The 22879-nt window shown below is 45.0% G+C and overlaps 1 protein-coding gene across 1 annotated transcript in view; it reads left to right on the top strand.

Annotated features, from left to right (window-relative positions):
* The window catches only part of MYO7B (myosin VIIB), a 114662-nt gene that overhangs the window by 76916 nt on the left and 14867 nt on the right, over positions 1-22879 (top strand). The window contains exons 19-28 of the mRNA XM_090287083.1: positions 2346-2430; positions 3797-4015; positions 5005-5175; positions 6048-6257; positions 6376-6540; positions 9148-9225; positions 9358-9485; positions 18595-18721; positions 21014-21133; positions 22187-22360. Of these exons, the coding sequence (XP_090143209.1) occupies positions 2346-2430; positions 3797-4015; positions 5005-5175; positions 6048-6257; positions 6376-6540; positions 9148-9225; positions 9358-9485; positions 18595-18721; positions 21014-21133; positions 22187-22360 (1477 nt within the window). The remainder of the gene's footprint in view (positions 1-2345; positions 2431-3796; positions 4016-5004; positions 5176-6047; positions 6258-6375; positions 6541-9147; positions 9226-9357; positions 9486-18594; positions 18722-21013; positions 21134-22186; positions 22361-22879) is intronic.

Here is a 22879-nt window from a genome sequence, read left to right as displayed (position 1 = left end):
GTAAAAGTTCAAGTTTTCCATATGGCCTCCATTGACTCTCAATGTGAGTAGAGGCTCTGTGTAACTGCTGGCTGGGAGTTGGGGTTTCAGCTTACTGTAGGCCTCCATCAATATCACTCTGGCTGAGAGGGCCAAAAGTGCCTTATTACTATCCCCAACATGGTCTCTACTGACACCAAAGGGAAAGGAGTAACTTTGTTACTGCTAAGGGTTGATCTGATTCTCCTCTATGTCTTCTCTGACACCACTCCAACATGAAGGGGTAGGGGCACCCCATAACTGCCAAGTGGTGGTGGGAATCCAGGATCCCCTAGTGGTTTCTACTGATACTGTAGGGGATGGAATCATTACTTCCCATTAAGGATAGTTCATACTTAGCCTTCTCTGACATGACTCTGGTGAGGATGGTTGTCTAGATTCCCCACTTGGCATTTTCTGGTATAGGTGGGGATGCTATCACAGTTGCTTATGCGATGTTTTGCTGGGGTATATTTGTTATCTAAAAGTTTCTCTCACTGACCTGCTTCTTTCTGGATCCTTTTCGGTAGAGAGAGAAGGCTTTTCTTGGTTTTTTGTTTGTTTGTTTTTTGCACTGTGCTCATTGCTATATCTGGATTGCTGGCTTCTCCAGCTCATAGTCTGGTGATATGAGGCAGAAAGAAAACCCAAAGAAGTTACTTCTATGTCCTTCCTTGGATCTGAGGTCCCTAGCTACCTGGTCTACCTACTCTCCACTTTTCAGGAACTTCTTATGTTTGTTTTGTATATAATGACAAAGGATTTTAGTTGTAGTTATCAGGAAGAATAGGGAAAATTATATCTAGTTCATTTTCTCAGAAGTGATCTCCATTGATAATTAATGGTGTTATTGCTATTATGACCAATACAACTAAACAAGATAATTAAAGCAAAGATAGAAACCAGGCTTTTTCAACTTCAACACTATTGACATTTTGGATTGTATAACGTTTTGTTGTAGAGGACTGTCCTGGACACTGTATTAATAGGATGTTTTGCAGTGTCACTGGCCTCTACTCATGAGATGCTAGTAGCACCCTTCTCCTCTAACGCCAGTCATGGCAACCAAAAATCATTCTGGACAATGCCAAATATACCTGGGGAGTAGAATCACCCCAGTTGAAAATCACTGGTATATTAGAAAGGAGACAAATTATTTTTATATAATTCAATTGTTTACTTTGACCTCATATTACAACAACCTCTATATGTACATGCACCAAAAATGTTAGATAGATATGCAGATATATATTCTCTATACCTCTCAACAGATTTAGACTTAATTATACTGGGCAGGGTACAAGCATCAATAAATATTGAAGTTCTCAAGATAATTTTTTTCTTATTTTCTCTTTTTTCCCTAACTTTATTGAAATATAATTGATACGTCATACTATACAAGTTTAAGATGATCTGATTTATATATCATGAAATGAGTACCACAATCACTTGAATTAACATCCATCATCTCATATAAATTTGAAAAAGAAAAAAATTTTCCTTGTGATAAGAACTCTTAGGATTTATTCTTAACTTGCATATGTACCATGTAGCAGTGTTGGCTATAGTCATCATGTACATTACATCCCTAGTACTTACTTATCTTGGAACTGAAAGTTTATTCAATACCTTCCTCCAATTCCCTCCCCTTTATCCCCTACTCCCTACAGTTGATTTTTAATATGATTGATATCTGCTGTTCTAAACCCAAGAAAATACCCTGAAAAAATATTAGAAGTGATAAGAAAACTAAGTTAAGTGCAAGCAAAAAGATACATGCATATGCACCAAACTCACCTGGGGATGCCTCCACCTCCACAGAGGCTGAGTTTCAGGTTACTCTCTCCATATTCAGCCAACTTCCTTCTTGCAGAGGGAGCCATTGGATGGAGCTGGCCAAGAAGCCGGGGCCTGGGAGGCTTCCCTCCTGCCTTGATCTGACCCCAGAGTGGAGCCCTGGTCTTGAGACTTTTGGTTCCTGCTGCCAGGTCACCTGGGTTAGTGACCAGAGGAGAATCAGTCTTGCAAGGAATAAAATGTTGGAAATAGGATTTATCCCCTCATAGACTTTTGAGTTGAATGAGAATGTTCTTGATTAATCTAAAAAATGGACTGTCCTCATTCACAAATTTTGCTGTTGGCAGTAGATTTTAAGTTCCTAACATGTCTCTTTTGACTTATAAAGGCTTGTAGAAAATAAATATTATATGTATTTATTTTATTCCAACACTTTATTATCACTTTATCCTTCAAAAATAGTTTTTACCTCGAAGACTTTAAAATGTACCAGGTTTTTACACATCTCTGACTTGCATTTCTCCTTTTAGGAAGGAGTTTCTGAGGCAGCGGCAGGCAGCTGTGACTCTTCAGGCAGGGTGGAGAGGCTACTGCAACAGACGGAACTTCAAACTGGTAGTAGAGCTCTCTTGGGAACTGGGCCTGCAGGAGCAAGTGGATAACTATCCAATAAAAATGGACGTTAACAGTTTGTTTATCTGAGCAGGAGAGCTCAGGCAGGAAGGACCAGATCTCTAATAGGCACTGATAACAGATTTTAAATGACCAGACTCAACACCCCACACACTTTCTTTTTTAGCATAGTCTCAGGTCACATGGTTCATGGGCTTCAAAGTGTTTTGTAGAATTTTGGGCATCCCCATAGCTAGAATGAGCTGTTCTCTGACATTAGATAATGGCTATCTTTTCCAGTTTTAAGTTTACAAACTAAGTTAATGGTTTGATTATTCTCTGTTTCAAGCACTTCACAATTTTTTTCTTGGTCATAGATACTTGCTAATGAGTATCTGCTCAGCAAATGAACCAGGGCAACTTTGACCATGCCTTACTGGGCCTCACTTAACTGCTTGCCTCTGTCATGGATGTGACTATGGTTGGGACATGCAGTGGTCACATCAGCAAAACTGATTCTAGGCCTATCCACATTCCATGCTCACAAAGGCACAAAGGCAGCTGACAAGAATGGACAGGCTACTTGGGGCCTGGTGCTTTAAGTGCATCATTTTATTTATTATGAAGCCAACCCTATATATATATGTCATGGAACTGAATCCCAGAAAGGTTAAGTAATTTTCCTAAAACCACAGAGTTAGAGCAGTAGAAGTAGAGTTTGTATGCAGGTCTATGTGATTCCCAAGCCCATAAGAAATGAGTGTGATTCCATATACCCAGCCCTGTTGGATTGGTCTTTGATAAACCAATAAGACTCATCTAGGGGTAACAGGGACTCTTGTGGCCCAGAGAATGTTTACAGCATAAAACAGGATGTTCATCAATTTATTATTTCTTCCTTATTTTAAAGATCCTTGAGGGATTAATTCAAAGGAGCCAGCCATAGGCTTCCACACAGCTATGCTAGCTCCTGAGAAATTGGCTGGGTTTGGCTGTGGGTGTGAATAGCAAGACCTCTGGAATTCCATCATCCATAGACATCCCAACCAATTTTCTATTACTGGCCACCCATAGACCACATTATTTGTGTCATTTAAGGAACACTTATTCGGCACTTATTTGCATGCTAGGCTCTATTCTAAGTGCTTTATAAGTAATAACTCATTTAATATGCTTGTGCTCACAGGTGTGTAAAATTTTAGCATCAGCCCTTTGCCAAAAAGCAAATAACTGTAAAGCTAATTTTCAATGTCTCCTGAAAGTACCATCTGTCTTCTGCTCTCTATCTTCTTAGAAAGGTCATCTTTGTGCTCTATGCCCTTCTGGGCCCAGACCCTACTGTGAGTGCATATCTCTCTTGCCTTCTCAGATCCTCTTGGGTTTTGAGCGCCTGCAGGCCATCACCCGGAGCCACCTGCTGGTGAGGCAATACCAGGCCATTCGGCAGAGGACAGTCCAGCTGCAGGCCCTCTGCAGGGGCTACCTGGTGCGCCTGCAAGTACAGGCCAAGAGAAGGGCAGTGCTGGTCATTCAGGCACACGCCAGAGGCATGGCTGCCCGACAGAACTTTCAGCGGCAGAAAGCCAATGTAGGTAGTCACTGTTCTCCTGAGCAGGTGGGGTCTGGCTTGGGCCCCAGAGTGCAGGAGGAGTGAACAGCAATATTGACCTCTCACCAGACAATCCTATCTCCTTCCTTTTCAAAGTTACTACTGCAGCAGGCCCTCAGGCCATCTGGACAACTAGGTCACCCCCTGGGTCATGGCAGCAAGACAGTCTTATACCTAGAACCTGGAAATTGAGCTCCTTGGCCACCTCACTTTAGCCTTGGGGACTATTTCTAAACAGAGCTGGTGGGTCTTCTGGAAGGCACAGGAAAGCAGGGCTAGGTGAGCTATGGGAGACCCCAGTTCCATGGAGAAGAACAAAGGCCCCTGGTTTCTGGGCTGTGGCAGGATAGCTCATCACAGAGGAATACCAAAATAAGCCTTTGAATGTCTGGGCAGGGGAGACTGATGGGCAGAGAGTGGGCAGTGTGCATGATCCCATTTTCCCCTAGCAGGCACCTAAGACTAAACCCCAGTCAGCTAAAAATTGTGAGTAAAAAGGGGCTAGGACTAAATTTATCCTTCTCTATAAATGAAAATTGAATTTGCTGAGCAAATTACTGGTATAGTGGCCAGGGCAAGTAAGAGAATAGACCCTCAGATATGTCAGCAGCCTGTGTCTGCACCATGTGACCCCAGGCAGGCCACAAACCAGGCTCACCCCTGTGTGCATTAGTGCAGGCCCTGGCACCTCTCCAGGCAGAGGCTCAATGCTATTGGAATAAAGGGCCAGGTAGGCTTGAGGCACAGTTTGAAGCAGGCAACCTCTCTCTTTGGACCTGATGCTCCACTGGGAAATCAAAAGCCCAGACTAATGATCTCTAGTCACTCTAGCTATTAAAATTTAGGATTTTAGGGGGAAATACATTGATTTGGATAGATGATGGCAGGAGCAGGTTTATTTTGTTTCTGTGAGGTACCTGCCCCAGTGGGGTCTTTGGATAACCCACCCTATGGGGTTGTGTGTGCAGGAGCTGCTGGCCATCCCAGGCGAAGAGCCAAAGGGCCAAAGTGCTCCACACAGCAGGAAGCGCAAGTCAATCTACGACACCATCACCGACACAGAGATGGTGGAACAAGTATTTGGCTTCCTCCCATCCGTGATTGGGAGGCAGGAGGGCCAGGCTTCACCTCAGTTTGAGGTAAGACAAGTCCTGTCCTTCAAGGGTCCATCTGGGCAGGGAAGGCACAGACCCACCCAATATGGACCTCAGTCAACCTCTAGGCTCATGAGAAGCAGAGACCCAGTAGAGGAGCTGGCAGGGTGGGTGCTGAAGTGTATTCTGCAGTCCTGGGTGAATGTGCAGAGAAAAAGAGGGAATGGTGTTCTGTGGTCTCAACGCTTTCAAGGTAAGCAGGTTTCCTACCTGCAAGACTTCCTAGAGCAAATAATATTGGGCTTTCAGTCAGGCAGCTCTCCCCATTATGTTTGACCCCCTTGCACAGAGCACCTTGGTGGCTGCTGCTCTGCAGACTGACTGTGCCCTGATGCTGAGAACTAATAACCACTAACGGGAGGAAGCAGTGTGTGAGGAGGAGCTGGCAGTGTGGGGAAAAAGCCGCTCTCCAAAGCTGTCCTCACCACACCCTGTTCTGGGCCTCATGCCTTTTCCCTCACTTATGCATGCACATGCGCATGCACATGTGTGCACACATGCACACATGGTACACCTCCCATCTGTTCAGTAGTGGAGGTAGGACTACCTCCACAGGAGGGAAGTCTGACTGAGGGCAGGCAAGAGGGTAAGGAATCTAGAGACCTATGTCTGCAGGCCAGGGGCTCTGAGGGCTCTCAGGTAGCTGAGAAGTTTACACCAAGGCCCGTCCTTCACATGGCAGTCCACCAGGGGCCCTCTGGGTTGTGGGGTGGGGGAGTAGACATATGGCTCTGCACTTGGTACATAACCAGAGAGACCCTTCTTAGGAATCCCTGGCCCTCAGAGCTGCATACCTCTGAAAGAACGGTATCTGAAAGGAAGTCTGATGCTTCTCCCTCCCTCTCATGGGCCCCCAGGATCTGGAAACAGAGACCCAGAAACTGCCTGAAGTTGACCTGGACACAGTGCCCATGGTAGAGGAACCCAAGGATGACACGGACGACCTGGCTGAATACAGCTTCCCCAAGTTTGCTGCAACCTACTTCCAGAAATCGGCCAGCCACACACATATCCGGAAGCCCCTTCGATACCCACTGCTCTACCATGAGGATGATGCTGACTGCTCGGTACCTAGAAGTTTTCCAGTTTCTAGTGGCTCAAGCCACCCCATCACCCCCAGCCTGTGCTGTGGGCCCTGTGCCGCAAGCTGAGTTCCAGCTGGGACCTCTGTCTCAATTTTCCCAGGGTGCCCTTGATGTGTGGACCATCATCCTGAGATTCATGGGTGACCTTCCAGAGCCAATGCTCTTTGCCAGGAACCACTTGCGTGTCAGCTCAGTGATGCAGCAAACCCATAACTCCATGGGCAGGGAGAGAAGCACGCCGTCTCCACCGCACAGATATACACAGGTGCGTGGGTGAAGATGGTGGCAGAAAAAGGCAGACATCCTCTAGGGATCAATCAGGTCCAAGGCTCTAGGGGAGACCTGGAAGACTAGGCCAGACATGGAGTCCCCTCATGTACCACTCTGAACCCAGCCCAAGCAGGGGTCCCCACCCTGGGGAGTTTCCAGTCTTGAATTGCACTCCGGAACTTATGAGTCAAGCATTACACCCAGGACATTTTGAATTATGTGGTCATTATTGTAGAGGGTCCCAGGCTCTGAACATTGGGTTTACTTGAACAGGATTCAAATGCATATAACAATAACAACATGCTATGAGCTAATAGCTTCTCTTCAGTTAATTCTCAGATGACCTAATCCAATAAGCGAGGGATTATTATGTTCATTACAGCTAAAGAAACTGAGAAGTGAAGTGAGTTGCTGCCAAATCACAGCGAATACATGTGGCAAAACTGCGTGTTGAATTCATTCCACTGAATTCAAAGACCAAGCTTGACTAGTGTGCTACCCTGGAAGGTTAATTGACATTCATTTTTGATCAGAAGTCCTTCCTAAAACCTCAGTTGGTGATGTAATCCTAGTTGAACCAACCAAGAGCAGTCCAAAGGAATCACACAGCAGTGACAGCACACAGGTCCACCAGCAGCTGGAGCCCACAACTGCCCCATACATCAAGCTCTGTGGGCAGACTGTGTACAGACTTAGTCTACAGTCCAGGATCCCATGGCCACACCAGGCCTAGAATTTCATAGAAGTTGCCCAGGCTCAAGCCCCAATCTCTAGAGGTGTGGGCTCTGAAGACTGTATTAGAGATCTATTACTACCTAACATATTACCCCAAAATTTGGCAGCTTGGAACAGCATACATTTATTATCTCACATAGTTTCTGAGGACCAGAATTGGCTTAGCTGGTTAGATCTGGCTTAAGATATCTTGTGAGGTTACGGTCAAGCTGTCTACATGGACTACCATCATCTCAAAGCTCCACTGGGACTAGAGGATCTGCTTCCAAGATGCCCCTCATGTGGCTGCTAGCAGGAGGCCTCAGTTCCTTCTCACATGGGCCTCTCCACAGGGCTATTTGTGTTGTCACGATATGGTTTCCTGCACAGTGAGTGATCTAAGAGAGAAAGCCAGAAGGAAGTTGCAATGCCTAGTCTTAGAAGTCACATATGACAGGCAGGAATGTCAGGAGTAAGGGATAGTTGGGGGCTACCTTGGAGGCTGGCAGGCACTCAGGCAAGGGACCCTGAGAGGCAGTCCAGCCATGACACACCTCTAGATGGTGAGCACAGGGAGAAACAGGACTGGTTTCCCAGAGGTCAGACCTCAAATTTTCATTATTCAATGAATTGATTTTGTATTTTTGTCAAGAATCAGTTGTGTAAATGTGTGGGTTTATTTCTGTGTTCTCTATTCTGTTCCACTAATGTATGTGTCTATCCCTCTACCAATGTCATATTTATTGTCCTATGGACTGCAAATATAGAATGTCTTGAAGCTGTGTATACTAATTTCTCCCACTTTATTGTTCTTTTTCAAAATTGTTTTAGCTATCCTAGGTCCCTTGCCTTTCCATGTATATTTTAGAATAATCTTGCCCATATCTATAAAAACAGTCGTGTTGGTATTTTGATAAGAATTTTGTTGTATTTCAATTTGAGGAAAATTGACATCTCTAGTATGCTGAGTCTTTCAATCCATGAACTCCATTTATTTGGATCTCCTTTGATTTCTTTCAGCAGTGTTTTGTAGTTTTTAGCACACATGCCCTTACGTGAGTTGTTAGACTTACACATATAGGATTTTTTTTGAAAGATTGTAAATGGCACTATATTTTTAACTTTGCTACTAATGTTCATTGTTACTATAGAAATATATAATTGATTAGTGTGTTGACTTTGTATCCTGCAATGTTGCTGAACTCACTTACTTTTTATAGATTTCTTGGAATTTTCTATGTAGACAATCATGTTGTCCGCAAATAGGGAAAGCTAATGTATGTCACATTCTCTCTGTGGCAAACCAGCTTTCCCCAGCCAGAAGCTGGTGCCGAGCCCTGGGCCCACAATGAGCTCTAATGTTGGCAGTCACTTCTCATGGCACCATCAAGACAAGGTGTGACTTCTGCCTGATGAGACCAGTGGATCCTAATGGCCTCGCAACCTAGATTCTTTTGATACCCTGGCAGAACTCCCACCTTACCATGGGTAGAACCTATTCCAACTCATTCACCCAATTTTCACTGAGAATGACCATGGCCTGGAGCTGCCCAGGGCATCTGGACTCAGACCCAGCCCCGCCTCAGGGGGTTTTACTAGTGACAGGTTCAAGCTTTTGAGTCATAAAGGTTCTGAGCCCTCTCAGAGGGCCAGTTACTGGCTGACCAGCTTTGTCTCATCTCTCGCCTTCCCTTGCCTCTGTGTACTCACCCAGGATTGAGGATGATGCTGTGCACGTGTAAGTGTTGCAAAACCCAGCCAAGAGTTTTGTAAACCAGATAAGAAATGGCTGGGTGAGAAGGCCAGTCCTCCACGCGAGGCTTTCAGGTCTGCAGTGTTGGGGTGCTGCCCTCGTTTGCCCTCACTCACAAACTGCCTCTATCCACAGATGCCCAGCCTCAGGGACAGGGGGACCAGAGACATCTCCTTCATGAAGCTGAAGCACTCCTCCCGGACCACAGGCCAGGTGCACTCAGGGCAAGGAGCTCCCACCTCTGCCACCCAGTTTTCAGGCTTTTGCTTCCCCCCCTCGAGCCCTAGTTACCTTTGCAAATGGGGGAAATCACAGCAGTCCTAACTGCTGTTTCTGGGTTTCAAGGTTGCCAGCCAACTGAATATTGGAGAGGAGGCATTTGAGTCTGATGGCTCCGTCTCAGACCGACCCATGTCCAACCTGGAGAAGGTGCACTTCATTGTGAATTATGCCATCCTGCATCCCAGCCTCAGGTAAGTTCCCACTCTCCCTCACCCCCATTCAGAATATCAGACACCCTCACTGGTTCTCAGCCCATAGCCACAGCCTACTTCTCTGCTCCCTACCCCCAAGACACCCCTTCCTCTCTCTGCTCCCTATCTTGGGACCTGCAGACTGGGTCTCAGTACAGCAGACATTATAACCACCAAGCGTTCTTTACTTGCTCTGAGGTAAATCCCATGGGCTTTAGGAGAACAAATTCACCTTTGGCTAAGTGGTTCATTATGTAACAGTCTATAATTCAGGGTTCTGTAAATGAGCAAGTTCTTCATTTATAAAATGTATAGTTTGCTTTATATACAATTTGATTTATAAGGATTGTGTTTTCAAACAAATTTTAAGAAATATGTGTACTATTTTTATGGATAGACTTATAATTTAGCGGTTCACATATTTTAGGTTATTTTTAACCAGATTTGGGGAATTCTTGGCCATTATTTCATCAAATATTTATTCTACTTTATACTCCCTCTCTGTTTTTTCCTTTGAACTCTAATTAAACACATGTAGGACTATTTTATATTGTCCCTCAGGTCCCTGTGTGTTTATTTTGCTTTTCTTTCTTTTTTTCCCTTTTCTCTTTGTTCTTTATATTGAATAGTTTCTATTGATCTATCTTTAAATTAACTGATCTTTCTCTTCCCTTCCCCAGTCTGCTGTTACACCCACCCAATATTTTTTTATTTCAGAAGTTATACTTTTTGGTTCTAAAATTTGCACTTTTTTTTTTCCAATAGTTTCTATTTCTCTGTGAAAATTTTCTATTTGTTCATGCACTATAAGCGTGGTTTTCTTTATGTTCTTGAGCATAGTTACAGTAGTTTTAAAACCTTTTCTGGACTCCAGTCAAGGTGGTAAAGTAGGTAAACATTGTACTTGCCTCCTCCCAGGATCACATCAAAATAACAACTAAACTGCAGAACATCCACCATTGAGAACCACTTGAAATCAAGCTGCACGGGAGTCCTAAAACTAAGAATATACTGAAGAAGCCAAGTCTAGGCTGATAGGAGAAGTGGAGACATTAAATGGGCTGGCCCCAAGTCCATGAATGGTAGTTAAAAATGGGGAGGAATATATCAGCTGCAGAGCTTTTTCCTGAAGAACAAGAAATCCCATCCCCACACCAGACCCCTCAGCCCAGGGTTCCAGTGCCAGGAAAAGAAGTCCCCATAACTTCTGACTGTAAAAACCAGTGGAGATTGTAGCTGAGTGAGAAGGAGGGCTTCTGGAGTCTTAGGCTTCCTCTTAAAGGGCCTATGCTCGAACTTAGTCAGATTCATGTTGAACTCCAGCACTTTGGTAGCAGCTCAAAAGGTACCAGAGACATATGGGGAGGAACTGAAGTGCCTGGCTTTGGGGTGAGGGCTAGAGGGGCAGCTTTCTCCTAGACAGAAGTACTGGCAGAAACCATTGTTCCTTTGCTGACCCCTGCCCTTGCTGGCACAGACAGGAGCCATATCTGTCTCAGTCTCCATCAACCTAACTAACACCATTGCCCTGCCCTGGTGATTCCATGAGACCAGACCACACCCAATTTGCCGGCGCACCCAAGCCACTTCCAGTGGCATTTCCATACAAATGGCCTGTCTTGGCTCATGCTTTGGACTTTCCTGAATTCTCTCAAATGTTCACAAACCCCAGACAGCATCATCTGGCCTCAGCATGCCACATACATCTTTCTAAGTGGCCTGAGGCCTGGCACTAGCGGCAGCAGGACTCAGTTCACAGCTTGGCCTCCCCTGGGCACCTCCAAGCCCAACACATGTAGCAGCCATCTGCAGATTACTTTGTAGCTCATGCCAGGTTGCCCCAGGCATGGCACAGGATTCACTTAACCTTGGCTTGAACCTCTTTGGAGGACCCAAAGCCAGCACACTCTGTGGCCAGCTTCAGATCGCACCACCTCCACAAGTAACGCACTCAAGAAGCAGACTCTAGGAGAGCTGAAGCAAGTTCTGGTCCAGGGGGTTGGTCTCTGCATAGTAGCTCCTCCACTGTAGTCATGGCTAGTGTCATAGCCAAAGGGTCTGGGGATCCATCTTTCTCACTGATGTATCAACAGCAATTAAGACTCAAATACAATAGGAAGAAGAACACAGTCCACATGGGGATGCACCTGGAGTGCCCAGGTCAGGTGACCAAGGTGGCTGTGCCACTGGGCCCCACAGAACATTTACTATACTGTGCACCCTACCAAGACTGAAAGACATAGCAAATCTACCAAGCACAGAGAAACACAGAAGGCAGCTAAGTGGGGAGACAAAAAAAATTACCAAATGAAAGAACAGGGGAAATCTCCAGAAAAAGAACTAAATGAAATAGAGGCAAACAAATTACTATATACAGACTTCAAAATAGTGGTTATAAGGATGCTCAAGGAACTTAGTGAGAACTTCAACAATGTGAAAAGGACATAGAAACTATTGAAAAGAGCCAGCCAGAAATGAAGAATCAACAGCAGGTTGGATGAAGAAGAGGACTGAATCAACAATTTGGAAGATAATGTAGAAAAAACATCCAGTCAGAGCAGAAAAAAAAATTTTTTAATGAGGGTAACGAGGGTAGTTTAAGGGATCTCTAACAACAGACATGACAATATTGGCATCATAGAAAGAGAAGAAAGAAAGTAAGAAGTTGAGAGCCTATTTGAAGAAATAATGACTGAAAAATTTCCTAACCCGGTGAAGGAAAAAAACACACTAGACTGGGAAGTGCGGAGAGTCCAAACAAGATGACCCCAAAGAGGCCTACACCTAGACACATCATAATTACAATGCCAAAGATTAAAGACGAAGAATTTTTTTAAGTATATTTTATTGATTATGTTGTTACAGTAGTTCCAGTTTTTTCCCTCTTTACTCCCCTCTGCCCAGTACCCACCTTCCCTCCAGCAATCCCACCCCCCCTTAGTTCACGTCCATAGGTTGTGCATATAAGTTCTTTGGCTTCACCCTTTCCTATATTATTCTTAACTTCCTCCTGTCTATTTTGTACCAAGCAGGGATTATGCTTCTTAATCCCTGTACCATATCCCCATTTCTCCCTCTCCCCCCTCTCAGCTGATAACCCTCCAAATTATCCCCATATCTATGATTCTGTTCCTATTCTGGTTTGCTTAGTTGGGTTTTGTTCTTATTTTTTCGATTCAGTTGTTGATAGTTGTGAGTTTGTTGTCATTTTAGTGTTCATAGTTTTGACCTTATTTTTCTTAAGTAAGTCCTTTGACGTTTCATATAATAATGGCTTGGTGATGGTGAACTCCTTTAGCTTTACCTTGTCTGGGAAGCACTTCATCTGCACTTCCATTCCAAATGATACCCGTGCTGGATAGAGTAGTCCTGGTTGCAGGTTGCCTTTCATCACATTAAATACTGCTTGCCAGTCCCTTCCTGCCTGCAAAGTGTCCTCTGAGAAATCAGCTGATAGTCCTATAGGCACCCCCCTGTAGGCAACTCTGTGCCTCTCTCTTGCTGCCCCCATGACTCTGTCTTTATCTTTCACCTTTAGCATCTCAATCATGATGCATCCTGGTGTGATCCCCTCTGGGTCTAGCTCGCCCAGGAGCCTCCGTGCTTCCCGGACCTGTATGTCCATCTCCTTCACAAAATTTGGGGAGTTTTCCTCGTTTTTTTCAATTCTTGCTTTCTCATTCTGCACTGGTTGTCTTTTTTTTTTTCTTCTTTATGTTCCAAATCATTCACTTGAACCCCGGTTTCCTTCCCTTCACCATTGGTTTTGTGTGGATTTTCCTATATTTCACTTAGCATAGCCTTCACTTCTTCTCTTATGCATTTGCTGTACTCAGGCATATCTGTCAAGCCTGTGAGCATCTTTATCACCAGTGTTTTGAATTCTGCATGTTAGGTTGTCTGTCTCCTCATCTGTTAGGTTATATATCTCCTTGTCGCTTAGTTCTCCCACTGGAACCTTGATCTGTTCCCCCTTTTGGGCCATACTTCTCTGTCTCCTCATTCTGACAGGCTCCTGTGTTTGTTTGCCTCCGCAACCCAGATAGAGCTGTCTCTCCTGTTATGTTGTAAGGGGAGGAGCCTTAGGGATTTGTCAGTTCAGGGCAACCTGTTTCACCACGTTGTAGCACTGTATGTGGGGGGGGGGGGAACAGTGCTGCCTGCCCAGCACTCGCCCCCTTCCAGGCACCTCTCCTACTTCTGCATCAGACTGGCGCCCCTCTAGCTGCTGCCCTGGCCATCATTCCCAGAGTGGTGGGCCTGCGGACATTCTAGGACCATGGGGGCCCTTTAAACAAGCAGACTCTGCTGAGACTGGCAGTTTCTGCCTCCGCCCCAACCCCCACTGGTCTGCACAGTCAGGAGCAATGAGGCTTGATTTTCCCTGGTGCTGGGACCATGAGCCATGAGGTCCAGTGAGGAGCTGGGAAAGCTCCCCAGGTGTCCCTACTGACTTTTTAAAATGTGTGACTGCGCTTTCTGCCGACCTGCCGCTGCCACCACTGCTGCCACCACCACACCACATCCTCTCTGCTCTGGCTCTGCCCCTCCTACTTGTCTGGATGAGTATTTCTTCTTTATATCTTTGTTTGCTGGACTTCCATGCAGTTTGATTTTCTGGAACTTCTGATTGTTTCTAGTTTTGAGGTAGTTGTATTCCTTCTTAGTTGTGGAGGGAGACACAGCGTGTCTGTCTATGCCTCCATCTTGGCTGGAAGTCCCCAAAGAGAGAATCTTAAATGCCGCAAGAGAAAAACAGTTAGCTACCTACAAGGGAGCTTCCATAAGACTGTCAGCTGATTTCTCAACAGAAACTTTGCAAGCCAGAAGGGAACGGCACAAAATATTCAAAGTCATGAAAAAACAAGGATCTACAACCAAGGTTACTCTACCCTGCAAAGCTATCATTTAGAATCAAAGGACAGATAAAAACTTCCCAGACAAAAGTTAAAGGAATTCATCACCATCAAACAAGTGTTACAACAAAATGTTAAAGGGTGTTCTTTAAGAAGAAGGAAAAAAAGGTAAAAATATAAATAATTAAATGGCAATAGATATGTATGTATCACTAACTACTTTAAATGTAAATGGATTAAATGTTCTAATCAGAAGATATAAGGTGGCTTGAATGGAGAAGAAAACAAGATCCTTACATATATTGTCTACAAGAGACTCACTTCAGATCTAAAGACACACACAGATTGAAAGCAAAGAGATGGGAAAAGATATTTCATGAAAATGGGAACAAAAAAAAAGTTGGGGTAGCTAAAATAGAATTTAAAACAAAGGCTATAACAAGAGACAAAGAAGGACCCAGCAGCAATTCCACTTCCAGGTATTTATCTGAAGAAACCCAAAACACTACATTGAAAAGACATCAATGTGTCAATTGTAGCATTATTTACAACAGCCAAAATATAGAAGCAAGTGGAATAGATGAATGGATAAAGAGGTGGTGCACATATACAATCGAATATGACTCAGCCAAAGAAAACAATGAAACCTTGCCATCTGCAACAATGGAAGGACCTAGAGGGTATTGTGCTAAGTGAAATAAGTCAGGCAGAGAAAGACAAATGCATATGATTTCACTTATATGTGGAATCTAAAAAATAAAATAAACAAGCAGAACAGAAGCAGACTCATAGATACAGAGAGCATTTTGATGGTTGGCCGATGGAAGTGGGGTTGAGGGGATGCATAAAAAAGGTGAAGGAAGGGATTAAGAAGTGTAAATTGGTATTTACAGAATAGTCATGAGAATGTAAAGTACAGCATAGCAATATAGTTAATAATATTGTGAACTATGTATGGTGTGAGATGGTTACTAGATTTTTCAGGGCGATCACTTGTCAAGTTACATAAATGTGATGTACACCTGAAACTAATATAATATTGTATGTTAACTGTAACTGAAAAATAAAAAAATATTAAAAAGAAAATAAAACCTTTTCTGCTAAATTTATTATCTAGGTCATCTTGGGATCAGTCTCAATTGACTGCCATTTCTCTTGAGAAGGGTCTTATTTTTCTGTTTCCATACATGTCTAGTACTTGAGTGTATTTTCTCATAAGTCCAGTACTTTTGAGTTATATACTGATCATGGAGGGTGATATGTTTAGAGACTCTGGATTCTGTTATATTCTTTCAAAGAATGTTGACTTTTTGTTCAGGTAGGCAATCTACTTGGCTGGTTTTAAACTCTGTCTCCCTGTGGTGAGTAGCAGCTGGAATTCCTATTCAGTTCTTTTAGCCTTTACTGGGCAGCCTGGAGTCTGCCCCACACAGAGATTAAGGAAGATTTTATATGCAAAATGTAGGACTCCTTTTCTTTCTTTCTTTTTAAAAATAATTTATTTGTTTGTTTATTTATTCATTTTTAGAGAGAAGGGAAAGGAGAAAGAGAGGCAGAGAAACATCACTGTGCGGTTGCCTCTCACTCACGCCCCCAACTAGGGATCCGACATGCAACCTAGTCATGTGTCCTGACTGGGAATCGAACCAGTGACACTTGGCTCGCAGGCCGACGCTCAATCCACTGAGCCACAGCAGCCAGGAGGACTCCTTTTCTATTGTTCCCTACATTCTAGGATTTCCCTTCTCTCTTCCAACTACTGTAGGTACCCCAACATTTGAAGCTTGTAAAACTCCAGGGTTTCTACTCAAGTTTTCGCTGCCTGAGTGATACCAACCAGGCAACTCTGCTTAGTTGGCTCTATTGGTAGTTCTCTCATTGTTAATCCTCACTGGCCACCACATCCTCCAATGTGGCAGATATGTAAAAGCTGTGTCCAAATGAGATGCATTATGGATTCATCAGATTACTCTATAGGCACTTTCACACAGTGCTGGTCTCCAGCTGGGGCTGATACTCGCTCAGTGATCCCTTGAGACTCCCTGCCAACTATCCCCCAATGGAACATATGACAGCCTCTTACTGCTGGTATCTTCTGGAATGATGAGCTACCTGCTTGTGTGGAATCTCATCAAGACACCTGAAACTCAACTCCTTCAATGACATTCCCAGATTCTGACTGTTCTGGCTTCATCTTGGCCATCAAGAGTAGCTTACTTTTCTCCAGGAGGAAGCAGACACTAGTCTCTCTGTTAATGGAGGTCCCCACTTGTGTCTTCAGGGGACAGAAGTCAAGCATGCTCAAGAATCTGCTTTATCCCAGTACCCTGGAATAAGCAATGGACTTCTGGGCCTCAGCATGCCTCAAATGGGGAGTGAGATGAGTCTCATCTCTTCCAGACAACTTCCATCTGTGTTGGCAATCTGCTGGGGACCACCTCACACCCCTCACCTGGAGCAAGTGGAGATAGGCCAGAAATCTCTCTACTCCTATGAAGTCCTTTCCAGGAATAGCCTTTCAAATTTCTCATCTTCCCTTATGCAAGCTGGAGATGGCGTAGGGGCTGAACTGGTTCTGCCATCTTTTAGTAGATCCTTGAGTATTAACTTCTGTTTGTCTTTGGTTCTGGGGTTTTTGCCAAATTTCAAGACAAAGCAAAAGCTCCACCCACATCCAACTACACATTCAATAAATGTTTATTTAGTACCTGCTCAGGGCCAGGACGTAGACTAGTGATTCAGAGGTGAAAATGACATGTCTCTACCCTCAAAGAGGTCACCCTTTAGCTGGGGAGCATGGGAGGACCTGGAGATCCACAGCAACTGCTTGTGCTAAGATGGGGTTCCAGTGAGGGGACCAAGAAGTATTTGAACTACCCTCCTGGGCCAGGGAAGCTGTGAGAAGGAAGGCAGATGTTTCACCAGAGAGAAGGGAGAGGGTGAACAGGGTCACGAAGTTTTAAAACTGCAAATTGAGTTTGAATTTAATCGTAGGGGTAAGTAGGGATAAGTTTTAAGTAAGAGAAGACCATGACCATATTTGACTTCCAGAAAGTTCTCCCTGACAATGTCATGAAGAGATGGAGCTTAGGAATGGGAGGCCAGGAGAGGGCTGCTACAGAGGTCCAGAGAGAGCTGGTGAGAGATGGCCAGGGAGCAAGAGTTAGGAGGGGACAGAGAAAACATCCAGGAGACAGATGGTAGGATGTGGTGGCTGATGGGAGGAGTCTAAGATTGCTCCCAGATTTCCATTTGGGTGAATGGTTGATGGTGGTACATGTAGAGACTTGAGAAAGGTGTGCTGTAGCTGAGTTTACTAGGCCATGAGAGTCTATGAGGCACTACTCTTTCCAACTCTGTGTTAAGTGACATCAGATTAGTAGCTTGAAATTGGCATTGATGGTAATATTCATACCACAGGAAATGGCAAATGCAATGAATTAGGGCTTTTTTTTCCCCAAAAAGAGTTGGTTGTTAAACACCAACACACCACTGAGTGTTAGGGGAAAGATGCTGACTTCTGGATATGTGAGGTTGGAGAGGCTAATGGGACACTTTAATAAGATGATAGAGGCTTGATAAAGTAGAGAAGGATCCATAAGAGTCCCCTCCCCAAGAGATGACAGGGAGGAGAGAGTCATGAGCCTGTGGGAATGGGAACTGACCAGGAGGCAAGGAGTTGAGGGGTTCTCCTACGCAGTCCTCACTTTTCTCTCTACAGTGGTGGTGGAGGGGCTGCATTCAAGGAAAGGGGGAGGACTTCAAGGCAGAAGGAGAAGATGTGAATAACTGTAAAGTTGGGGAAAGGAGCAGATCAGATCATGCAAAAGTCTAGACTACGGTGGACAGGGTTGTTGCTGGAGACCCCTGGACCCTCCCTGCACCCGTGCCCCACAGAGGGAGAGCCAGAGTATTGTGGGAAGAATGGGTGAGGTAAGGAGAAAAAACATGAAGGGACTAGATGACTGACAAAGAGGACAAAGGCTAAGGCCTTGATGAGCTAGGAAGGTGGCTAATGGGAGTGGGGAAGCAGAACCCTAGGAAGACACTGGAAATAGTACAGTCTCAGGAGATGACAAGGTTCAGGTCAGCCAAGGATGCAGCAGGGAAGGCCAGCAAGTGCAATTGAAGGTGAGGAAGCTAGAGGCTGCCCCTTGGATATGACCCCTCCCATAAGTATAGAAGGAGCTATGTACCTAGTCACCTGTACCTTCTCAGAGCCAGTCTACAGCCAAGTTGTCCATGTGTTTCAGGGACGAGATTTACTGCCAGATCTGCAAGCAACTGTCAGAGAACTTCAAAATGAGCAGCCTGGCCCGGGGATGGATCCTGCTCAGCCTCTGTTTGGGCTGCTTCCCACCCTCTGAGAGGTTCATGAAGGTGGGAAGGGCCCAGGGCAGGGGCTGGGGTTGGGAAGACAGGGTACATGGGAGGATGGGTTGGTCCTGGGCCATGGAGCAGGTCCAGAAATCCCAGTTTTTGGCCTAGTTCTTCTCCTACTGGCCAGGATGGACATCAGTGCCTATGCTTCTCTGGGCATCAGTTTTGCCTTCTGTAGAATGTGAGAGTTCAGAAAATTTATTGATGTGATTTCAGATATCACATTACAGTTAATATTTAATAAGCTACCACTTGTCAAATTTTGTTGGCATATCAGAGAATATCTACATTATTTGAGAAGGCTATTAAAATACTCCTTTTTTCCAAATATATATCTGTGTGGGTCCAGATATTTTTCATAAACTTCGTCCCAAGTAACAGGGCAACAGATTAAATACAGAAGCAGAATGAGAATCCATCTGTTTTCAATTAAGCTAGACATTAAAGAGATTTATAAAATATAAAACACAGTCATTTTTCTCGCTAGTTCTTGGGGAAGGGGAAGTAGTTGCAATGAGTTTATCATTAAAAAGTATTTATTGGCACTTATATTGAATTTACTTCTGGGCCATAAGTTTTTGTTTCTTTGTTTCTTGGATATCCTTTACTTCTGGTTTAGGAACAACCTGCTGTTTTTCAATAAGGATCATCTCCATGTGGCAGAGAGAGCTCATGTAGGGGTTAATTCACCCATTAGTTCTTGCAGCATACCTCTTCAGGGGAAAGGCTAAGGGAGTAAACCCCGACAGAAAATCCAGAGCCGGAGTCCCTAAGGCGGTTTGACGTTGTAGTCAACACCGGCAACTCCTGCGGTGCACCTGAAGCCAAGCTGTATTGACTCCGTCTTTCCCTTGGACCCTTCAGCTGCGAAGAGGGGGGGGGGTCTGCTGCATGGGCAACAGCAGACCCTCCATATCACCCTGCCCAGGCTCTGTAGCTTCAGCTTTACTGGAGAGGACACTCCAGCGTCATCGCAAGATGTCGATTTAACACGGGAGGAGACAGATACCGTGTCACTCCCGAGTCGGACTGCACAGCCATTCTCGGCGGTGCAGATACTCTTAAGAAGCTACACCATCGTCTCTCGAGACGGACGGCTGCCGACGACGACGACGAGAAGATGACACTGAACCTGGTTTTTCCTGCCTCTATTCACTTGGTCTTGGGCACCAAAGTGGCTCTTCTGAGGAGACAGTGAGATGGTACATGAAATGTGCCTTGAAAGACAAAGGTGTCTTGGATGAGAGCACTGACTGCAGATTGCCTGAAGCATCTCTCTCTAGTCCCTAGAACTGAAAATGAAGGTGCAGTGTTAGAGGCCACAGGCTTCACTGCTTTAATATGCCTTTTAGTTTTATCATAAAAGTAATATGTAGGAAATGCAGAAAATCTAAAAATAAAAATAAAAGTCATCCCCATACCCAGGTAACTTTTGTTACTATTTTTGGTCTTTTGTGGTGTTATAGGGTCATACTTGTGGTCATACAGTAAACAATGTTACTTTCTCTCATGTCCCCTTGGGGACAGCAAGAAGCATGGTCACCCCATGGCCATCTGTCCTGGGCACTAGGGCCACATTTTGATATCAGTCAATAATTCCAGGCTGCATCTCCTCACAAAATCTCTGTGAGATGAAAATATTTTCAACACATTTTATCAAACGTATTTTGAACATCAGCTCTCTTGTATTTTTCACTTGTCTCCACAAGTGTCTTTTCATGTGACAAACTTTCTTCAAACACCAGCTTTAATGTCATCCATATATGGCTATGCTAGAGAGTATTTAACTTGGGTCTACCTTCCAATTATCATCATAAACAGCACTGTAATTAAATATATATATATATATATATATATATATATATATATATATATATTTGCCTTTAGGATAAGTCTGAATTATTGGGTCAAAGAGTTTGCACATTTTAATAAAACTATGTACTATTTAAAACATTGATAAATTTATCCTAAGAACTGTTGTTCAAATTACATACATTCCTTCTCATGTTATGTGAGAATGTGTTTTGCCAACACTGACTATTATCATTTTTAAATTAAAATTTTTTCCAGTTTTATTGAGATATAATTTGTATAACGTAAGTTTAAGGTGTACAATGTAGTGATTTTATACAGGTATAATTGCAAAATGATCACACAAGTAAGGTTAGTTGACACATCCATCACTCACAGAGCTAGAATGAATATTATGATTTTTAGAACCCATCTGGGCAGTAAGTAGAAAGTGGTCTCCATCCTAAGTATCTTCCTCCCTTTCCCTTCCTCTCTCACCAGTATCTGCTGAACTTCATTGGTAAAGGGCCAGCCGGCTATGGTCCCTTCTGTGCTGAGCGCCTGAGACGCACCTGTGCCAATGGGGCTCGCATAGAACCCCCCACCTGGCTGGAGCTGCAGGTAAGGGCCAGCTGGAATGGAAGGTGGTCAGGGTGGGATGGTGTCAGCCCCCATGGCTCCTCCTGCTCAGATTCTGGGGTGCCTTCTTTTGTGCTGCGAGCAGGAGGTGTGACCCTAGGTCTTTTCTACCCCCTTGGGGAGCTTTCTGTGCCAGTGGTCCCTGTGAGCACTGCCTGGGGCTCAGCCTCCCCAGGTGAGGCCCAGGCTTCAAAAGTACCCTCCCCTCTTGTAAATTCACATTCTTTGAGGGCCCTACTAGCTAAAGGGGAAAATATATCTGATAAACTGTTTAGCATTCAAGTGTAAATGACTGCTAATTGCTTAAAATGTTACCCTTTCTAGGATATTTGCATTTTATAAAGAAGGCAATGGTCATTCCAAGGTTGCCATCTTTGGTGGCATTGCTATGCCCCACCTGTGAGTTCTCAGAGTGTACTCAGGAAGGGTCATTCAGACACAGGAAAGGTAGAGGAGGCACCTCCTGCATCTTGCTGTACTCCTGGCTCCTGGAAGGTTCTCACTCCCTGTGCCCCACGGTGCCCCATACTGGGATTCCCTTTGGCCGCACCTCTTCCCATTCTCACCCTGCCACCCAAGTCCACAGGACCTCTCCTCTTCTCTTCCTCTACCTGCTTGGCTCATGAGCCCTGGAGTTGCACATGAACTTGTAGCAGGTATACGGGCATGCTCACACCCTGTTGTGCACAGAGGGAACTATAGTTCCCATGTATCAAAAATAATTGAGTCTAGGACTTGGCAACATCCAAGAGTTCATCTGACCCTCTGTGACTTAACCTCCCAGAGCTCAGGGTTCTCGTGTTAGAGTGGGGTCTCTGCCTGCAGGTGGCACCCTACAGACTGCCAAGGACAACCTGCAAAAGCACATGCACTGTAGCAGCCTTGCTCTTGCCCCACAGCGTCCATCAGCGCAGCAGCCAACAGCTGATGGCCAAAACTTTGGGGAGAGAGAGAGAAAATGGGCCAGCCTCTGGGACGGGCCACTGAGCCCAAGGGAATCTGGAGCAGAGGGACTGAGTCTTCATCTGTCCCCAGGCTGTCAAGTCCAAGAAGCCCATTCTGATCCAGGTCATCTTGGCGACTGGAGAGAACCTAACTGTCACAGTGGACTCAGCGTCGACATCGCGGGAAGTCTGCCTGCATATCGCCCACAAGCAGGGCCTCCGTGACCACCTGGGCTTTTCCCTCCAGGTTGCTGTGTATGACAAGGTACCGGCCAGGGGTCCTAAGCACCCTCCACCTTCCTCACACACCCAGGCCAGCTCCAGCTGTTGAGCCACACCAATCTGGTCACTGCTCTCCCTTCCAGATGACAAACACAGGCGCACACAGTTACATGCTCACTCACACATTGCGCACTCACACATACACACATAGACACGCACACACGCACATGCACACGCACACACTTACACACTAACAGACACACACACATGCACACACACACTTACATGCTCACTCATACACTTACACTCACAGATGCACATATACTTACACACGCACACTCACATACTCACAAAAATGCTTCATCGCCAGGTATCCTGTCCTCCCGCCCAGACGCATTCTCAGCCCAATAGCCGGCACTTGGCCCCAGTGTCACATACACACCTTGCTGGCCCCTGCCACATCAGAGCAGCCCACCCACACATAGCCATCCGCCAGGCGCTCACACGTCCCACCCACCTCTCACAGTGGGAACAGCATACTCCCATGCAGCAGATGCAGAGG

Source organism: Furipterus horrens, unplaced genomic scaffold (genome assembly GCF_987537825.1).
Source record: "Furipterus horrens unplaced genomic scaffold, mFurHor1.1.pri manual_scaffold_1, whole genome shotgun sequence".
Classification (NCBI taxonomy): Eukaryota; Metazoa; Chordata; class Mammalia; order Chiroptera; family Furipteridae; genus Furipterus; species Furipterus horrens.
Note: the sequence above shows the minus strand (reverse complement) of the source record. Positions and strands in the feature narration are given on the sequence as shown.